The 17743-nt window shown below is 36.4% G+C and overlaps 1 protein-coding gene across 1 annotated transcript; it reads right to left on the reverse strand.

The window, feature by feature from the left end:
* Window positions 1–4408: 4408 nt before the first annotated feature.
* ais (DExD-box helicase 52) lies at window positions 4409–14828 on the reverse strand. Its single transcript, XM_089636212.1, has 11 exons — window positions 14561–14828; window positions 14106–14366; window positions 12635–12820; window positions 11174–11426; window positions 10391–10463; window positions 10103–10312; window positions 9445–9557; window positions 8356–8602; window positions 7544–7624; window positions 6950–7099; window positions 4409–4670 (listed from the first exon to the last, which is right to left on the reverse strand). The coding sequence occupies exons 1-11, from the start codon at window positions 14642–14644 to the stop codon at window positions 4442–4444; spliced, it is 1887 nt and encodes a 628-aa protein (XP_089492338.1). The 5' UTR covers window positions 14645–14828; the 3' UTR covers window positions 4409–4441.
* Window positions 14829–17743: the final 2915 nt, after the last annotated feature.

A 17743-nucleotide genomic window follows, 5' to 3' on the forward strand; every position in this document is an offset into this window, starting at 1 on the left:
CTCGACTCCAATTTTCATTATAATTTTGAAATTTGCCTATTTAAATAAAATTAATATTTAAATTCACCTTTCATTTCTCAATAATTTTAAATGATGGCCAAGAACACCCTTGAAGGGTGAAAGCCAGAAATAATGGAAAAAAAAAAAAGTTCTATGCTGAACCAAGTGACTCACAATGCCGTCGACCGGCTGAATAACCTCTGCAACCCACTTTGACCTCCACCATACGAAGAATAAGAATAAATACCATACGGCAGAACAGATATTCTAGCACAACATAGCATGACAAGAGGAATGGTGCTATTGAATGAAATCTCAGAAGCACTAGATATATATAATTCTTCTTTAAATAGCCTAAAGTTTTTTTTGTTAAATAATTATCTTCATAGGTGTTAAGATTGTCAAATTGAGAATTGTACAGTAATTGGATAATCTATCTGTTGTCCAATAAATAAAAAAAAAATAATAAAAAAAACAAAAAAAAAAAAAAAAATTGTAACGAGAGAAAATTCAAGCTGTGATTTGTTTTATTTGCAGGCGCATTCTTGAGAAATTTCCCGGCCAGTTACCTGAACATATCAAACAACGGAATACAGATTATCACAGCCCCCCGTGCACCGGTCAATCTGTACAATTTGACCACTTTTTACACGTCCAAGAACAACCTCAATGTGATGCCCAACTTCAACGGACGGCAAAGCCATTTCACTTACGACATAAAGGGTGCCACAATTACTTTACTTTTATATGTATTTGTTTGTAAGTTTTTTTTGGTATCTTCTGTTAACAGACGGAAGTAAGATGATTGATTTATTTACAAATAATACATGAACAAATCGTGTTCAGCAGAAAAGCATGCTTATCAGCTGATTAAAATTTGTTGAAAACCTGAAATGGACCAAAATCTATGATTAACGGAAAACTTTCATCTGGTCATCACCCAGTTTTATCTTATAAATAATTTATTTTTTGATTTTCAGGTAATAACGAGATGCTCTTCAAAAGTGTCCTAGACTCATTAGAGAGATTACAGTAAAGGACACCTGAATTTCATAAACGTGAACACAACATTCTGCACGTCGTCTAAGACCTTTCACTGGTTCAACAAAACAGAACTGGTCCCCATCCGGCAGGTGGAAGTTATTCACGAGGTTAACTTCCTTAACTATAAAGGTCCATTCACACATGCCAGTCACGTGTCATTAATAAGAATAATTGGATATGATGTATAACGCCACAGTACCAGTGAAATATAGCATTCTTCATTCTTCGAGTGGGGGGAAATGTATTATCCGCTATCGTTCATTTCAATTCCGTATGACTTCCCCACTCTCCTCCACCTACATGAAATCAGCGGCTCTCGAAGGCGGGCCCTATCGCTGTATTGTATTGTTGTACACTGGTGTAATGAGTTACATAATATAAAGACAATAATTTGTTCAATTTATTTAACCAGTCCTAGTGAGAAATGAATATATGAATGGGTAATATTTGAATTGAAGTAGGTAACTCAAAGGCTCATACAAATTATAAAATGGTGACATTTAAATTAAAGTTACCCTATATTTTGGATGTATGGATACATGCATCTTTTTCACCTTTTTTCCACTATATTTTAGAGGAGGCACGACCACCCCTGCTCACTGCACATACACTTACAAATGATCTGAAAATTTAATAAATACACAAATGGTTTATTTGTTACATACAGTGTTAAAAAATAACAACTTTGAATATTAAATTCTAGAATATGTATGAATCATCTCCTTTCAAGTACCGATAATTTCTGAAAAACCATTTTAATTAATTAAGAATATTTACATATTCAGATGAACATGAAAATGGACTGAAAGTAATTTAAATAAGTAGTAGTTAGCATTTTAGTTAAATTAATTATTTCAGGAAAAAACACTTTTACAAGTTATGCTTTAAAATATTAATATACGGAATATAAATAAATAATTTTGTTCGCATAAAAACTCAATTCATTAACGAAAGGCATACAAATTGAATATTGCATTGAATCACCGATACAATATTGTATTTGTATGCCTTTCTTGAAAGAATAAAGTTTTTGTACAGACTATTTATTCATATTCATATACAGGTGTAAACAAACAAGTCATCATAATATTTTCAGGAATACTTGGAAACGTGTTTCTCTCCCAAAATAATTAAATGGGCGCCATCTATGAACAAGCAGTTTATGAATGGTTTTATATTTGTCCTTAATATTGGATATAAAAATCTGCATCTCGCAGTAAATTAGAAGGTGCCTTTTTTTCTATAAATGTTTTTCATTTTAAAATGCCTTTCCTACCTTATCTATTTTTGTTGTTTTCCTCAAGAATACTTTAAGCTGGTGTTGATTGGAGGCGCATGTAGGCAATTCCAGGTGTTCTGTAGGTTTAATGCTTTTCATTCATTGTAATGTGGTATATGTATTAATTTAATATAAATATTTTATTTATTTAAGATAAAGTGATCATTAACTATTTTAGAATTACTACGATAGTGAGACGTTGTCCCTTAATCAAAAAGAAGAAACTAAATTAGCAGACTTTAAGCCCAACAAATAAATGTTTTTAACTTAACTAGAAAATGGATCTTACACATTCAAATTGATAGACCAGGGAAATGGCAACAAACCAAGTTGCGAAGGACGCAGTAGGCGGCGTGACCATTTGCCTTTCTGTGATTTGTCACTATTGAATCTGACAGTATACAGGCAACTCGCGTTCTAATATCACGATTCAGTCCTCGAAAATAAAATCTGCTTACGAATTACTAGTCCTTTTTACAATGGCATGCAAATTGCTGGCTGCGTAAAAACTTAACTACAAATCCGAAATCAGGTAAAGAAAAATTTCAGGCTTGTCTCCAAAATTGAATATTTTGTTAAAATATTTAGTTGAGACACTTTTATAAATGTGTTATAATTTACCCACATCACTCATATATTTTTTTTTTTTTTTCAAAAACAAACATTCCCGGGTTACGAATAACCTGACAATATTTGAAAATCTCCTATTACCACCACAGTAAGCTGAAAATGTTGCTTGTGTTGTGATGGAGGACTTAGCCAGCCGAGGAATTGAACACACTACGCCTGAGTGGGACCCAAACGCGAGGTCAACTCGGCCACCGACAGAGAATTATTTAAAAAGAACATTCAGTCCCACAATGGACTGTGCTGCGTAGCAAACTTTACCTATCTGCGCAAGATCTGGTTATTTCATTGTGCATAATGACAAAATAAGCGTAACATTTGTGCTCTCTTCAACGGTCAATGTACAACTGCTGTAGTAGATTATTCAAAGCATTCTCGAACCCACCTATTGCCAAATATATGGTCACGTGGTTTGCCTCCAGCTTGCCGGAATGATGCCCAGATTTCATTTTGGGGCAAGTCTATCAATTTGGATATCAATGTAAATTTACTAAGCATGAAACCATTTAAAGATTCTGTAGGTGCCGGAGAAAAAACGCTGGATGACAGGGTTACAAAGATAATGATCAAGTGAACTCAATATGAGCTGATTATGGTAGAAGACGCAGGATGGGAAGGTCAGGGTACTGCAGAAGAATAGCCAGAAATAGGAATTTGAGGAGAGCACTTGTGGGAAGTTGGTCACAAGGTGAGATTTATGTAGAAACGGAGAAGAAAGTTAGCTCATTTTATATTCTGTTTTCCTTTTATGTTAGTTACATACTCTACAGAACTATTTGTATGGAAGGAGTTGTATAGTTAGGTATGTATTTGTTTTCTCTCTCTCTCTCTATCTGTGTTTGAATTTTTACACATAATGTTTATGTAAAGATAATATATAATTCTTCAATGTTGTGTCAATCTACCGGTAAGACACAAATTCATACTTCATTTGGCAGGATGATGGCATATGTGATTGTATTTTTCTATCCGTATTTAAATGTATAAAACCGATTGTATTTTGTGAAAAATTAAGAATTCTTATTTATCTAAAAACTAAAATTTCAGAACAAATTTAAAAAATCATTGTTGAAATTGGTTCCATGATATAAAATCAAAATGACAATTAAACACACCTTTAAAAAGTGATATAGTCATTAAAAGTCATGAAACACAAACTAGGTTAAATAGTTACCTATGTAACCTAGTTTTTGTTTCATCACTTTTCATGACTTTATAACACTTTTTGTAGGTGTGTTGAACTGTGATTTTGATGAGATACCCGGTCACCGTTGAAATTATATCAAAATGGCTGTTCATTATAAATTTAATAGGGTCACATAAAAATATCTTAGAATAATGATTAAATATTTGTAAGTGGTTAATTTATAATTTTTTTAAGTGGCCTTAAAATTTGTGCCTTGGTGTTGTTTTGTATCAAAAATTATAATTATAATAAATGTGCTAAAAATTGAAATTTGTATTTATTTATGAATTTCTTTACATCTTATTTTATACATCTTTCTTATTGAATTGTTTCTTGTTTTTAAATTTTTTATTCTTGTTGAGTCCCTTGTCGCCTTTATTTTTGTTTCCCATTGCCTTTTTCATAAATTCTGGTTTTTTCTGAGTCAACACTTTTCTGGGTTTGAAGTCTCCCTTTTTAGGGCTTTTGTTGTCTCCTTCATTTGGTTTCCTCTTTTTGAATTCTTTGTTGTCTGGTTTATCACCAAATTTTCTCCTATAAAAAAAACCAAGATTATTTAACAACTCAAGCGCCAAATCCATTGGATATAAAAAAATTATATCTGATGAGAGCCAGGGTATCCAATTGCTAATCTGAAAACAACACTTTCTGTTTAGGGGATTTTTACACTTGACACACCAGTAATAGGTCGCAACAGTAACATTTCAAGGGTTAATGAGTCACAAAATATGGGAGAAAAAGTAACTTTATAATTGAATCTCGAATGATTGGGAGATAGCAACAGAAATTAGGCAATGTATAGAACTTGTGGTCACTGTGGTTAGAAAGTCACTGTTCAAAGGAAGCTACTAGTAGGTCTATAAATAGGACACTGCCACCTCAGGAGACGCATGCAGTTGTTGAGTCGAAAGCACCAAAAGCTGTAGGTAATGTAAAAGAAACGAAGAAATGCCAATGCATTGATGGTGTCAATGTCCCGCCTTGAAGGGATACCATATTGTGGAACCAGGAGGCATATTCAATGACGAACTTCATTCAAGAAACTTGATTCATTGGATATAGTACATTGGACCTACGATCTGAGTGCTTCAGAGAGTTATGCAGACAGTTTTATAGAATAGAAGTAATCGTGGTTCATAATAAATTTATCATACTCGGCAACAAATTCACACAGCACAGATTAATACAATCACTTGTTACGTTCAGGACAAAACATATGCAAAGGTACAACAGCCCAGGAGCTCAAGATTGTGCAGTTACGTTTTCTGAAAGAAAGGGTATATATGATTTGAGATTTTCACAGCCAAAATGTGATGTCCATCATCGCATCTGCTCTGATGATGAACACAGTAACGCTGTCCGAAAAGTTGGCTAATAATGAAGCAGGAAGTGCAAAACGGCATATTATCGCAAAAATAAATCGCAAAGCATAAATTGTTGAATTTTCTCGATTCATATTTTAGGGCTGAAAGGTTAAGTATACTTTACAGGTAAAGAAAATTTTATCGCTTTTAACCTTTTCTATGCGTCATTAATTTGTATCACTTCGTTCACACGCGGGGCTATTTATCATCAATCTAATTTATGACTTTAAACAATAATCACGCATGGATTTTAAAATTTGTTTTAAAAAATACGTCGCTTATGTCTTGAATTATCTTTTCAAGTATAAATAAACAATCCGCACATCAATGGGACTTGATAAAAATTCGAAGTATATATTCATAATGTAACTGATATGGTATGCCCGGGCGGCCATGTTAATATTTCAAGGATAACGATACACATGATTATAAACAAACCGGAGTAGAGCTCTTCAACTGTGGTGCGATGTAAGTGGTTGATTTATGGGTGCGATGTCGCGTTTGACTGGATACATGAAATATTGACACACTTAAAAAGGTTCATATAATAAAAAATAACTACACTTAAATTTACAAAAATAATGAAATAATTTTTCTGTTATTATGTCACCGTAAATATGTATCACTTAATATATTTTTTTATTGTGATTTTGAAACAGTTCTCAACGCATAACGGCAGAATCATGGCTGTCATGTATTTCAGCAGCTTAGCAATTATTATCGACGTCACTGTCACTAATTTCAAAATCTGAATCTATTTCTAAAGTAGCGCCAAATATTTCTTCGTCATTAAGACCACGACCCGACATTTTATATTTTGGCAATAAAAATACTTTCAAAAATTGATAAAAAGTCAAACTTGTACAACTTTACACTTGATTTTTCACTATAAAAAAGTTTTAACCACGTATCTTTATTTGAAAATAATCTAACACTGACGAAATTTTATATTTCTTCAATAGTTTGAATGAATGTATGTAACTGAACTTATTTTAAAATATGATAAAACAGATTAATGTACACTGTAATTAAAATAGTTCATATCCACGAAAAAGCAAACAATTATTCGATAAAACAATGTAATCTACACGGCGAGCGTCTCTGTTTGAGAATCTTATAAAATGCGCCTGCGCAATAACGTGTGTAAAGACGCGGGAAGAATTCAAACTGATTCATTTTTCGCTCTGAGTTGGAAGATCCCTTCAAATCTTTGTATCGATGATTAGGATACGTATTATGGGTAAATATCGTAAGATGTCAGTAGTGCAAAGATGTGAGATTTTTTAGGAGTATAAGTTTTACCGTGCTCAAGCATGTTTCATACCCATAACGCCGAAGAAACTTTGCGTCGCACAGATGTGCCACCCGCGTACAGGGCATGTACAGTGCGTCGCAGGCGTGCGTCTCCCGCAGGGAAAGGGTTAAGTAATAATCCATGTATGTACTTACTTAAAACCCCTCCTCTCGGGAAGTTCGGTAGAAATGTCCTGCCGTTTGGGTGCGAACTTGAGCATCTGTTTTCTGTTCTTTCTGGTTTGCTTGAGAGTCAACATGTATTCCGGAACTTCACATCCCGATTGCCTCATGACCACTACGATACTGTCAAATAATAATTAGTATACATATTTATGTAAAAATGAAATAAAACTGTATTTATTCATAAAAAGGCAATGTTTGGATTCTAAATTGGCACAGTAAAAATCCAATAAAAATTTTATAAGTTTTCTAGTCAGGTCAGGCCATTTCAAGAGTATACATAGTGAATTCAACAACAGTAGAGAGCTGGTCATCTGAAATAAATTCTCGTAAGATTGTCAAAACAACTTCTCACTTTGTTCCAGAGTAGTAGATACTCTCAGTAATTCAGAATCGAAACATTGCTTGAATGAGGGTGATTAGATCTGAATAGTCAGGAACTTCCCAACCTTCTTCTTCCCCAATCCTTTCAACATCCCCCAATTGAAGATGCCATAGTTCCACCGGCTCCGGACAGAAAGAAATCAGTTATAGCAAAGCAATTTTACATTTTTTTAAATGGCTTACCTTTTTAAATTTGGAATATCATCTTCGGAGAAAAAAGTTACTGCTCTCCCGGTCTGTCCTGCTCTGCCAGCTCGTCCGATCCTAAAATTACATTGATGATGATTTAATCAGTAAATACATATAGAACTAGAATAAGCAGACTAACAAGAAGAAAATTTTATGTCTAATTATCTTAACTATAAAGTGGAAAATCTGCATGCTGAAACAGCAAAAGCTCTGGCAAAAATTAAATTTGCTACATGCGGAAAAATAACCTGAACACATTCGCTCAACGACAATTCCGGTTCATCGCTCCTAAAATATACAATGCTTTAAACACTGATATAAAATCAATTAATTCTATATCCCTTTTTCCTATCCGTGTTCAACATTGGCTATTTCAAAGGGGACGAGCCTTCTTTAAGGAATGCATTACTTCCTAAGTAAATACAAGGAATTGGGCATAAACTCGACAATATACACATGTTTAACCGTAATTGCACAATACTGATTAAAAAATAACCGGCTATGCATCATTAAGAAATTCTGCACCTCCATAACCAACCATGCGCAGTATCAATATTTTGCGCCACTTAACAACAGGGTTTTCTAATAAGAGGTGTTATTTTATTATTTTTATTTATTTTACATACATAAACACACACTTGCCACAAACTACACATCACTTATCACTTCTTTTATTTTATTATGTATATAAATTAAAAATGACAGCTTCAAAAGTAACATCTACCGAAATAGCGGGCTATTTAAAATAACACCTCTTATTGGAAAACCCTTTATATGTAGTATTCATTTATAATATAATGGGTTACCTGTGTACATATGAGATTGAACTCGGTGGGAAGTCATAGTTGATGACCAGATTGACTCCGCGGAAGTCGATACCTCGTCCCATCAGCTCCGTGCAAATCAGGACCCATATTTTACCGAGGCGGAAACTCTTGACTACATTGTCCCTCTGCAACTGAGTTCGGTCAGCGTGTATTACGTCAACGTTTATTCCGTCGTACAATAGCTCTTTGAAGAGCTGTTTAGCCCTGTCTTTGCTTTGGACAAAAACTGAAATAAAAAAACACAATGTTGAAATAATATAAATTGGTGGGTACTCTCAGTATCGCCCTGGTGAAAGACCACCATTAAGAAACGAAATATTGCTTGAAATGGCTTTCACCATGTTTGTGGCGAGATCTAAATAGCCAGGTAATTCTCAACCTTCCTCTTTCACTTACTCCCTTTGCACTCTATTGTAAGGTTTTAATGTTGTCGCATTAGGGTATTTTCACAAACTAGGTTACCGTTAAAAACATGTGACAGATTTAATGTTTATTTTTCTGATTCTGATCAATTTAAGTATTTTCATAACCATTGATTTTAAAAATGATCTAAAACCACACATTCCTAAATGGTTCGAACTGGCTACAAGCTACGTCATTATGATGTAGAAAACACTACTGGCTTGTAAAACGGCTGTCACCGAAGTTGGCCGGCGTGACGTCAACAACGCCATATGAACAGACATAAACGATGTTGTTTAGGCGAAAAATCAAAAATGGCACATTTCAAATCGTTATTTCTGTGGACGAAAGGAACAACAGATTGAGTCAATATTTAGTGTATGCAGAATGAGTACTCAGATGTTGTTGACTGTCAACTGATTGACTCATTCCGTTGCTCCTTTAGCCAACAGATTTATTTGTCAACATAAAAATTCCATCATCATTGTAATTTTTTTCAGACAATCAAAAATACTTTGAAAATACCAAATCTATTGGTTTTTTACAGCTTGTTGGCGATATAATAATATTTGGATGATTTATATAGTGCCGTTTTTGTGCAAAATCACCTCAAGGGCGGGTTGAGTTTAGTGGATTAGTAATGTATTTTATAGGAAAATGGTTTACCTAACACTGGTGGTTTGAGTCCTTGTTGAACAAGCTGCCGGAATGCTACCAATTTGCCGCTTTCATTACCAACATAAAGAAGCTCCTGTTTTACAAGTTCTGTTGCTGCATTTCTGAAATACAATACAATAATAAGCTATTTAATAAAAAAATCTTTAGGTTATTAAATAAAAATAATCCAACTTTCCACCCATTTGTCAGAAGTCAGAACCAGGGTGGTATAACTTCGATCGAAAATTTGAACTGAAATATTGTGATGATGTCATATAATTGCCTAACTATAACCACCAATAAAAAAGTCTGAAAGTCTATGGAATAAACTTTCAAAGTTTTTCATTGGTGAATAGTATAATAAGTAGGCTCCGAATGAGAATTTTACTGTCTATATATTGGCATATCTATGGTTTTTTAGGACCAATTTGTTTCATACAAAAAACCCGACGTTATCAATCTAGTGAGTGGTTTGTTTATGGTCAGAACTTTCAAATTCAAACTTGGAATTGTTTTGGTGTTACCATGTAATGTATTACAATAGCAGCATAAAATATTATTTATGAAGAGTGCTTAATTACCAACTCATTAACTCCTACAATTATTTGGAATTAGGTTATTGTAATAACATTATGATAATTTATTACTTTGAAATTTTCAGCGTTACCTCTGTCCAACTGTGATATTAAGAAACTGATCCATGTTTCTCCTACACCAGTCCACAACGGTGGGTGTTTGGGTGGCGCTGAAGAGTGACAGCGACCTGTCAATACTGCAGGCATTCATAACCTTTTCCAATTGCGGCCTGAAGTCTGATTCGTTTCCCTCTTTCCCCTCAAACAGCTTGTCTGCCTCGTCAATAATGAGCCATTTCACTCTAGAAATAATTTTGTTACGTTATAATATTAATTTATTGGTTCTTTATGAAATTTAAGTTAAATTGCTTTTGTTATACCTTTCTAAATTGAGAGGAGAAGTTTCATGATCTAAAAGGAAGCACAGTCTGTTTGGTGTGCTGATTAATAAATCTGAAAAAAGAAAAAACATTACCATTATATATTAAGAAAACATAATTGCAAATATTGGAGTCCTTTCGGTTTAGTGCTCCACAGCAAAAGCAATATTTAAAATTTTTTATTTAATTGGTGTAAAATCACATCTATTTTTCGAGAATCTGTAAAAAATCTTTTTTATAAATCTGCCAAAATTTACGTATTTCGGCAACAAAAATTCACTAAATTAGTTCATACAACTTTTCCCCCAGTTTCAGTTCAATCTCTTCAAATTTTATACGTTTTAATTTCATTCTTATTATGAAGCATACTAATTTCGGTTGTCTGTGCTGTGCGTTAGACCTGCGTGAAATCTGGTTCAATGTACTCAAATTCGCTTTGAATTTAAGTGCCATTTTCAAAATTGGAACTGATTTGTTAAAATTTCAGACTATCCCTTGAATTTTCATGTGTCTGTGCTAGTATAATGCTAAACTTAGAGACAGTAAAAATATTAAAATTCTGGCTTCCAAACTACAAATATGGAATTGTTTTATTGTAGTATTACGTCATAAATATGACCAGTACTAATCCAACTCTCTTAAACAAATTTTATGTAGGTGTTGGCGTGCATACTGAAAACTTTTGAACTAATTAACGTGGTGAAAAGGTTAAGCATAGACATGGGAAGCAGTTAGTCTATTAATACAACAAATTAATCATCGAATTCCATAGATAATGCCCACCTGTCTTTTTCAGGATAGCCTTTTTGCTGTCAAGCTTCTCGGGACTGATCTTGGGCACAAAGTTGACCACAATGTTTGTCCCCGCGCTGAGACGCAACGCCTCCCGGTATATCTGCTTGGCCAGCTCCCTGGTGGGGCAGAGCACCAGGGCTCGTGGCCACCGCTGGGGCGCCTTCAGGGCGTGCAGGAGGGGCAGGAGGAAGGCTGCAGTCTTACCCGAGCCGGTAGGGGCGCAGGCTAGGATCTGACGATTCTAGAGATTTAAAATATAAGAAATATTATACACTTGTCCATTTGTATGCTAGTTTCTAGTAAGAACACTACAGAGAAAAACCGATAGAAGTGTGTTTTAGGCGTGTCTGGTGTGTCCAAACTAAGGAAAATTTTACCTCACTTCGGACACAACAGACACGCCCACAAACACTTCAATCACTTTATCGATCCAATGATGATAGTCGTAGAATAAAGAAGAACACATAAAATGCCATGTGGCCTTGAATTTCCAATCGAAATTAAAATTCACACAATTTTAAAAAGTGATATATAGTCATTAAAAGCGATGAAACAAAAACTAGGTTTAATAGTTACCTATGTAACCTATTTAACCTAGTTTTTGTTTCATCACTTTTTGGAGGTGTGTTGAATTGTCATTTTGATGATAACCCAGTCACTACAATAAGGAACTAGAGTAAAAAATATAGGCTTAAAAAAAAATCAACAAATCCGACCCGAGTGGGATTGACCTTACTGTTAACTGTTTCCGCAGGGGTAGGCGGAGAGGATGGACCATCACACAACTCGGTCTTGGCACACACTCCTTGCCTCATTCATATTCATACATCGTCTCATTCATACTCTTCTATTATTCTGACTCTTGTGACATGGCCCGACTAAAGTATCTGATTCACTTGATCGTGCCATGTCTTCCTTGGATGTCCCCGACTTACTACGATTCACATTTGCGTCATATATTCTCTTTGCATTCCTTTCTTTGTTCATTCGCTCTAAATGCCCAAAACCATTTGAGTAACCCTTTCTTAATCCTACTCTTTACGCTTACATCAGCCTTGCATTCTTTGCAGATCTCCATGTTTCACACACGATCATACATGGTTCAGTGGTTTACAGCATTCAATCTACTTTCATCCGTTCTCTGCCAGTTCCATGCCTCACTGCCATACAGGTACCAGCACTCCATTGTGGACCGTTAGCTTCGCTTCTTTGGACAGTTTTTGGTAGCGCCAACCGCGTTCAGTCCTCCATTAATGGAGGTACCTGCATTTACTTTTCTTTCAATATCTCTATCACCCTTCCTCTACCCTATCTCTCAGAAAACATAATTCGCAAATTCATTTAACTTTTTCAAATACCAAAATTGTTTGATACCAATGTTGGTGTCCACTCAGTTACTAATCGGTCGATAACAATATCTAATCAGGCAAAACATAATTGAATAATTACCTCCAGCATACAGGGAACGGCCTGCCTCTGTACAGGGGTGGGTTCCATGTACCCGCACTGAACCAGGTTGTCAACCAGCCCCTGGGGTATCCCGTAGTTGTCCACTAGGGAGAAGAAGTTCTTCAGGGGACTCGGGGGCTCTGGACCCACCACGCGGATTCCATGTTCGCTTCTGAAATGACGAGCCTAAAAAAAATAAAATATTATTATCGAAAATTCTAATTGTGCTTTTCGATCACTCCCATGGGAGTGGCAATGTTGTCTTCCCAGGAGCCATTCACTCCCATGGGCAGACCAAGCCAAATTACCTTTTTCACAAACAAGGTGGCGTAATACATATACATACTTTTAAATGTGAATACCACACAAGAGTCTCAACTGCTCCCTATCATTTGGAGCCAGCTAGATTATGGCATCCTCAATTGGGGTATGTTGTGAGGCTAAGGTAGTGGGAAGGGGAAGTAGATGAGGAAGAGTGGTCCTACACCAGGGTGATACTGAGAGTATTTTCCACTCTGGAACGTGCTGCAAATATACTATACAGTCGAACTTGGTTGTAACGATCACGGCTATAATGAGCAATAACAAAACGATATTTTAATTCAGGCTTATCTTCTATAATTATTGGCTGTTATAGCGAGGTCGATTCACTGATATAACGAGCTAATAATTTTGTCAACACAATTTCTGAAAACCTGAATGGTCGTTGGGTCTGAAAAAAAACTAATAATTCCGAATTATTCTCGAAGTAAGTAGTAACGAACAAAGGAGTTGTGTAGCACGGCGGTTAGCTGCCCGGTGGACAACAGCGGATGGCGGGAATTTCCTATCCCGTTAGGGAGAGATTCATATTTTAATGGCACTACCTTAGTCGGCAATGTAAACACTGCTATCCATCAGTGTGTTAAATTGTCATAAAATATGCGAGTCGTGCCAAATATGAGCTTTGCAAATTTTTTCCCTTTTTACGTCTTTCGTCTGTGAGGAAAGGAAGGAGAAGAAGTTCTGGGGAGAAGAAGTTCTGGGGAGGAAAAGGTATGAGGGGTGGGTAGGAATCTGGGGGTCAATGTATCCAACTGTGGTGCAAAGCGATGGGTCGAGAGAGCCCGGCCGGAGAGGTCAAAAGGCGTCTCAAAACCGGTCTCTCTTGATCCGGCCCGCCGCGCAGTAGGTGGGCAGACGCATCCGCCGCCCAGACCTAAACAAACCTCACCCCCAAGAACCCGCGCACCCCTGCTAAGTCACCAAACGTAGCGAACCACTTGGGGTGTTCTGTGGCAGAGGTGTTGGTTATTCAATAAATGGTTTCTGGGGCAGCGGTTCCCATACCCGCCTCCCAAATACAACATACTTTTTGCTTGCCACTGTAAGATTTCTACAGCACACCTATATTATATATTGTAATAAAGATTATATATATGTATAGATTGTAACGTCATATTAATAAAGATTTAAAAGTACGCTTGTTTACCTGCTCTCTCTCAATAGCTGAAAGTTTTTTTTCTGTGACTTTTTTGGTCCGTCTCTTCTTATTTTTCTTTTTCACTCCGGCTTCGGTGACTGTTAAGCCATCCATTAGATTAAGTTCATAGTCGTCTTCATCTTCCTTCTTGTTAGTTTGTATTTCTTCAATGTCGTCATTGATTGAATCGTTATCTTCATTGTCCAATCCATTTGAATTGATTGGATCTTCCTTTTTTATTTCCAATTCTGGGATAATAGTCTTGGTTTTCTAAGAGCGAGACACGTGTGATTAAATAAGGTTACTATTTCTATAATAAATGCCTAGGTAGGTGTTAATGTTTACCCAAAACAAAATTTCTGAAGACAAATAAGGTCGAGTACAAACAAAAATTTACATAACGCGTATTGAGAATAATGTGTTGTTTCAGATTTAAATATCTATGTAAATACATTCAAATATACCTGTAGGATTGGGGTTTTACCGAGAAGTTTCGACTTGAAGGTAAGACCTTTAGTAAGCTTTTTGAATATGTCATAGGCGTCCATTGTCACACAATATGTTGAAAAATCGACACCTTAGTTGTTTATTCATTTACGTTGATCCAACCAACTATATTGACTCAGTTATTATCTTTTGTGCACAGAATAACCTAGAAATATCAATATAAACACCGAATTACGGCAGTAGCAACTGTCAAATTTCACGTGTACTTTGTTTGCAGTGTTGCCATTTGCCCATATATTTGCCAACTCGATTTTTAAAATAAATTCCAGGCGCAAGACGTCACCCGAAAAGTTGCAAAAAAAAAGCTAAAACCTTGTATAGCCAACCAAAAATTCACAATCCTGGTGGTAGGGATTTTTGAGGTATAAAAACAAAATTTCAACACAAAAATAACCGTATCCTAAAGAAATGACTCTTGAATTGTCATTTTTCGTTGATGAGTTTTATTTAAAAAAAGTAGCTAGATTATATGAAAAACGAGCTAAGAAGCTTGTTACAACTCTACTCAAGGGAAGTTAATAATAATAATATTCAAGCTAAAGAAAAGGAGGAACGAAAAAAAAAAGAATTTACTTAGTTACAAAACCCTTCTTTATACATTTTTTAAAAAATGTATAAAGAAGGGTTAGTCTTAATCTAGTCGTAAATTATAGTTCTTATCTTGAACCGCGGATCTCCACGTTCGCACTTATCACCGACATCACACAAGCGGCAACTTGGGTTGGATCCGAAGAGCGGAATTAGTTCAGCCTGGGCCAAGGCTCCGAAGGGCGGAGTCGGCAGGCAGCGACTCTTGAGAGGCGAGAGCGCCCTAGTAGGAAGATCCTCGGCGCCGCTCTAAGGGGGAGAGCAGGAAGTTTCTCGGCGGAGGCGAGACGGTAACTCCTGCTAGGGCAGCTCCCTGGTCGGAAGCGCCTCAGCGCCGCTCCAGGGGGGGAGAGCAGGAAGTTTCTCGGCGGAGGAGAGACGGTAACTTCTGCTAGGGCAGTTTCCTGGTCGGCAGAGCCTCGGCGCCGCTCCAAGGGGGAGGGCAGGATAATGACTCCCAAGATGATGACTGTCGAGTGCGGAATGGGAACTGTCGAGTGCTGACTGGGAACTGTTAACTGTTGAGGCGAGATGAGAACTGCCGAGAGGGCAGCTTCCTCGGCGACCGCCCCAAGGGGGGGCGAGATGATCACTCTCCAGTGCCAAAAAATCAACTGTTGGTTGCGGAATCTGTCTTCAGCTGTTGAGGCGAGATGAGAACTGCCGAGAGGGCAGCTTCCTCGGCGACCGCCCCAAGGGGCGGGCGAGATGATCACTCTCCGACTGGGTACTGTTTTGGTTGCGGAATCTGTTGAGCTGCGCAATCCGGCGACCGTAGCGCACCTCTCGTGGGGTGCTGGAACTAAAGTGGTTCCGCTTTACACCACTTCGGTGCGTTGGCTGAGTCCGTGGCGCTGGCATCGCCATTCTCACCGCTAGATTGCGCTGTCTGGCTGATTTGGACTAACTTACGGTTCAAAATCTTAATATATATTTAAGTATCTTAACATTATGCATGCATACACTTAATTAATATCTGGTTGCAATTAAATTTCTAATCTAAGTTGACAATTACTCTTACATTTAGATTTATACTTAATGTTAAATATTTTAAAATTACGTTTTTAAATATGACCTTCAAACAATTACAATTTAGCCTAGCCTTGGGCGAAGGTTTTTTTTATTGCCGGGTCGCTGGCTTAACGATACACCCATTTCAGAATTACTACTTGATGAGGGTCTAGAGCTAAATCTGCCGACTAATGGGTGTATTTCTAAGTTGGCTTTCTAATTTTTTTATTGCGATTTCCGGCCAGGCTATTGACTAAATATTAAGGTCTAATAATATCTGAACTGCCGCCTCCATCTGCGTGTAAAATCACAGAGACAAATGCTGGAGCACGTGTTCGCTTTGGTCTTTCTGTGAATTCAAGTCATGAATATTAACGGGAACGTCCTTCTCCGTAAAAATAAGGATTCACCAATAATATATGTCAAAGATGCGAGCGACATTCCACTCCAGTAACCGTGCCTCACTTCTACAACTTCTTTGGATACCTCCCGGACTCAATAAAAATGGCCTCCTTAGAAGTATATAGCATCCCGGAAAACCATGAATGCGAAAATTATCAAGACCTAAACTCAATCTTCGAAGACACATCTTTCAATGTACTAAATATGAACATCAGAAGTATTAGGAAACATTTTGATGAGTTCTGTATCCTTTTAAACTCGTTATCTTTCCAAATTGATTTTATATCTCTTACCGAAACGCAAATGCGCGAATGTATCCCTTTCAGCCTACCAAACTATATTTCTTTTTCAATTCCAGCTAGACACACCTCTCATGATGGCATTACCATAGTTTATAATGTACACTCTATATCTAATATTAACATTGTCAGCCCAAATTTCAAATATTCAAATGCTATCCATGCAACCTTTACCTCTCAAGGAAAAAAGTATTCTATTTTGTCAGCATACCGCTCTCCCTCATTATCCACAAATTTGTTCATACACGAAATTAAAACTTTTATTGACGAACATAGCTCAAATCAATTTGATTTTTCATTTTTAATGGGAGACATTAATATAAATATACAAAACGCAATACTAAATCCATCTGCAAACGAATACTTAAACTTACTGTACACCAAAGGTTACCTATCTTACCTGAACAGTACTACTAGGCCCAATCATCCTAATGATTCATGTCTTGATCACATATTTTTGAAAGCAAAAAAAAATACCCAAATAGATCTGCTACCTTAAAAATTGACATTACAGACCACTATCCCACCTTCTACGGTCATTGCGTTATAAATTCTCCCAGAAACATCGATCCCAATAACCAGCAGGAAATAAAAACAAAAATTAATTACCTATCACTAGACCTAGACATATCACTAACAACCGAAACATGGGATTCGGTGCTTTCTAATAACGACCCTAATCTGTCTCTAAATAACTTTTATGAAATTATTCAAAACCACATTGAAAAATGTTATGAACAAAGAAAACCACCTAAAAGTAAACATAGACACATAAAACCATGGATCACACGTGGTCTAATAATATCAATACATCATAGAAATAAACTGTTCAAATCTTAC

This window comes from Hesperophylax consimilis, chromosome 10, assembly GCF_061612785.1.
Source record: "Hesperophylax consimilis isolate HC1 chromosome 10, BYU_Hcon_1.0, whole genome shotgun sequence".
NCBI classification, from domain to species: domain Eukaryota; kingdom Metazoa; phylum Arthropoda; class Insecta; order Trichoptera; family Limnephilidae; genus Hesperophylax; species Hesperophylax consimilis.

Bases quoted from the DNA above. Each gene is read 5' to 3' on its own strand.
- ais (XM_089636212.1), bottom strand. From the start codon at position 14,644: ATGGACGCCTATGACATATTCAAAAAGCTTACTAAAGGTCTTACCTTC. The intron at 12,821-14,105 runs GTAAACAAGCGT...TATTTTTTTTAG, and splicing joins CAGCTATTGAGAGAGAGCAG to GCTCGTCATTTCAGAAGCGA. The intron at 9,558-10,102 runs GTAACGCTGAAA...ATTGTATTTCAG, and splicing joins AATATCACAGTTGGACAGAG to AAATGCAGCAACAGAACTTG.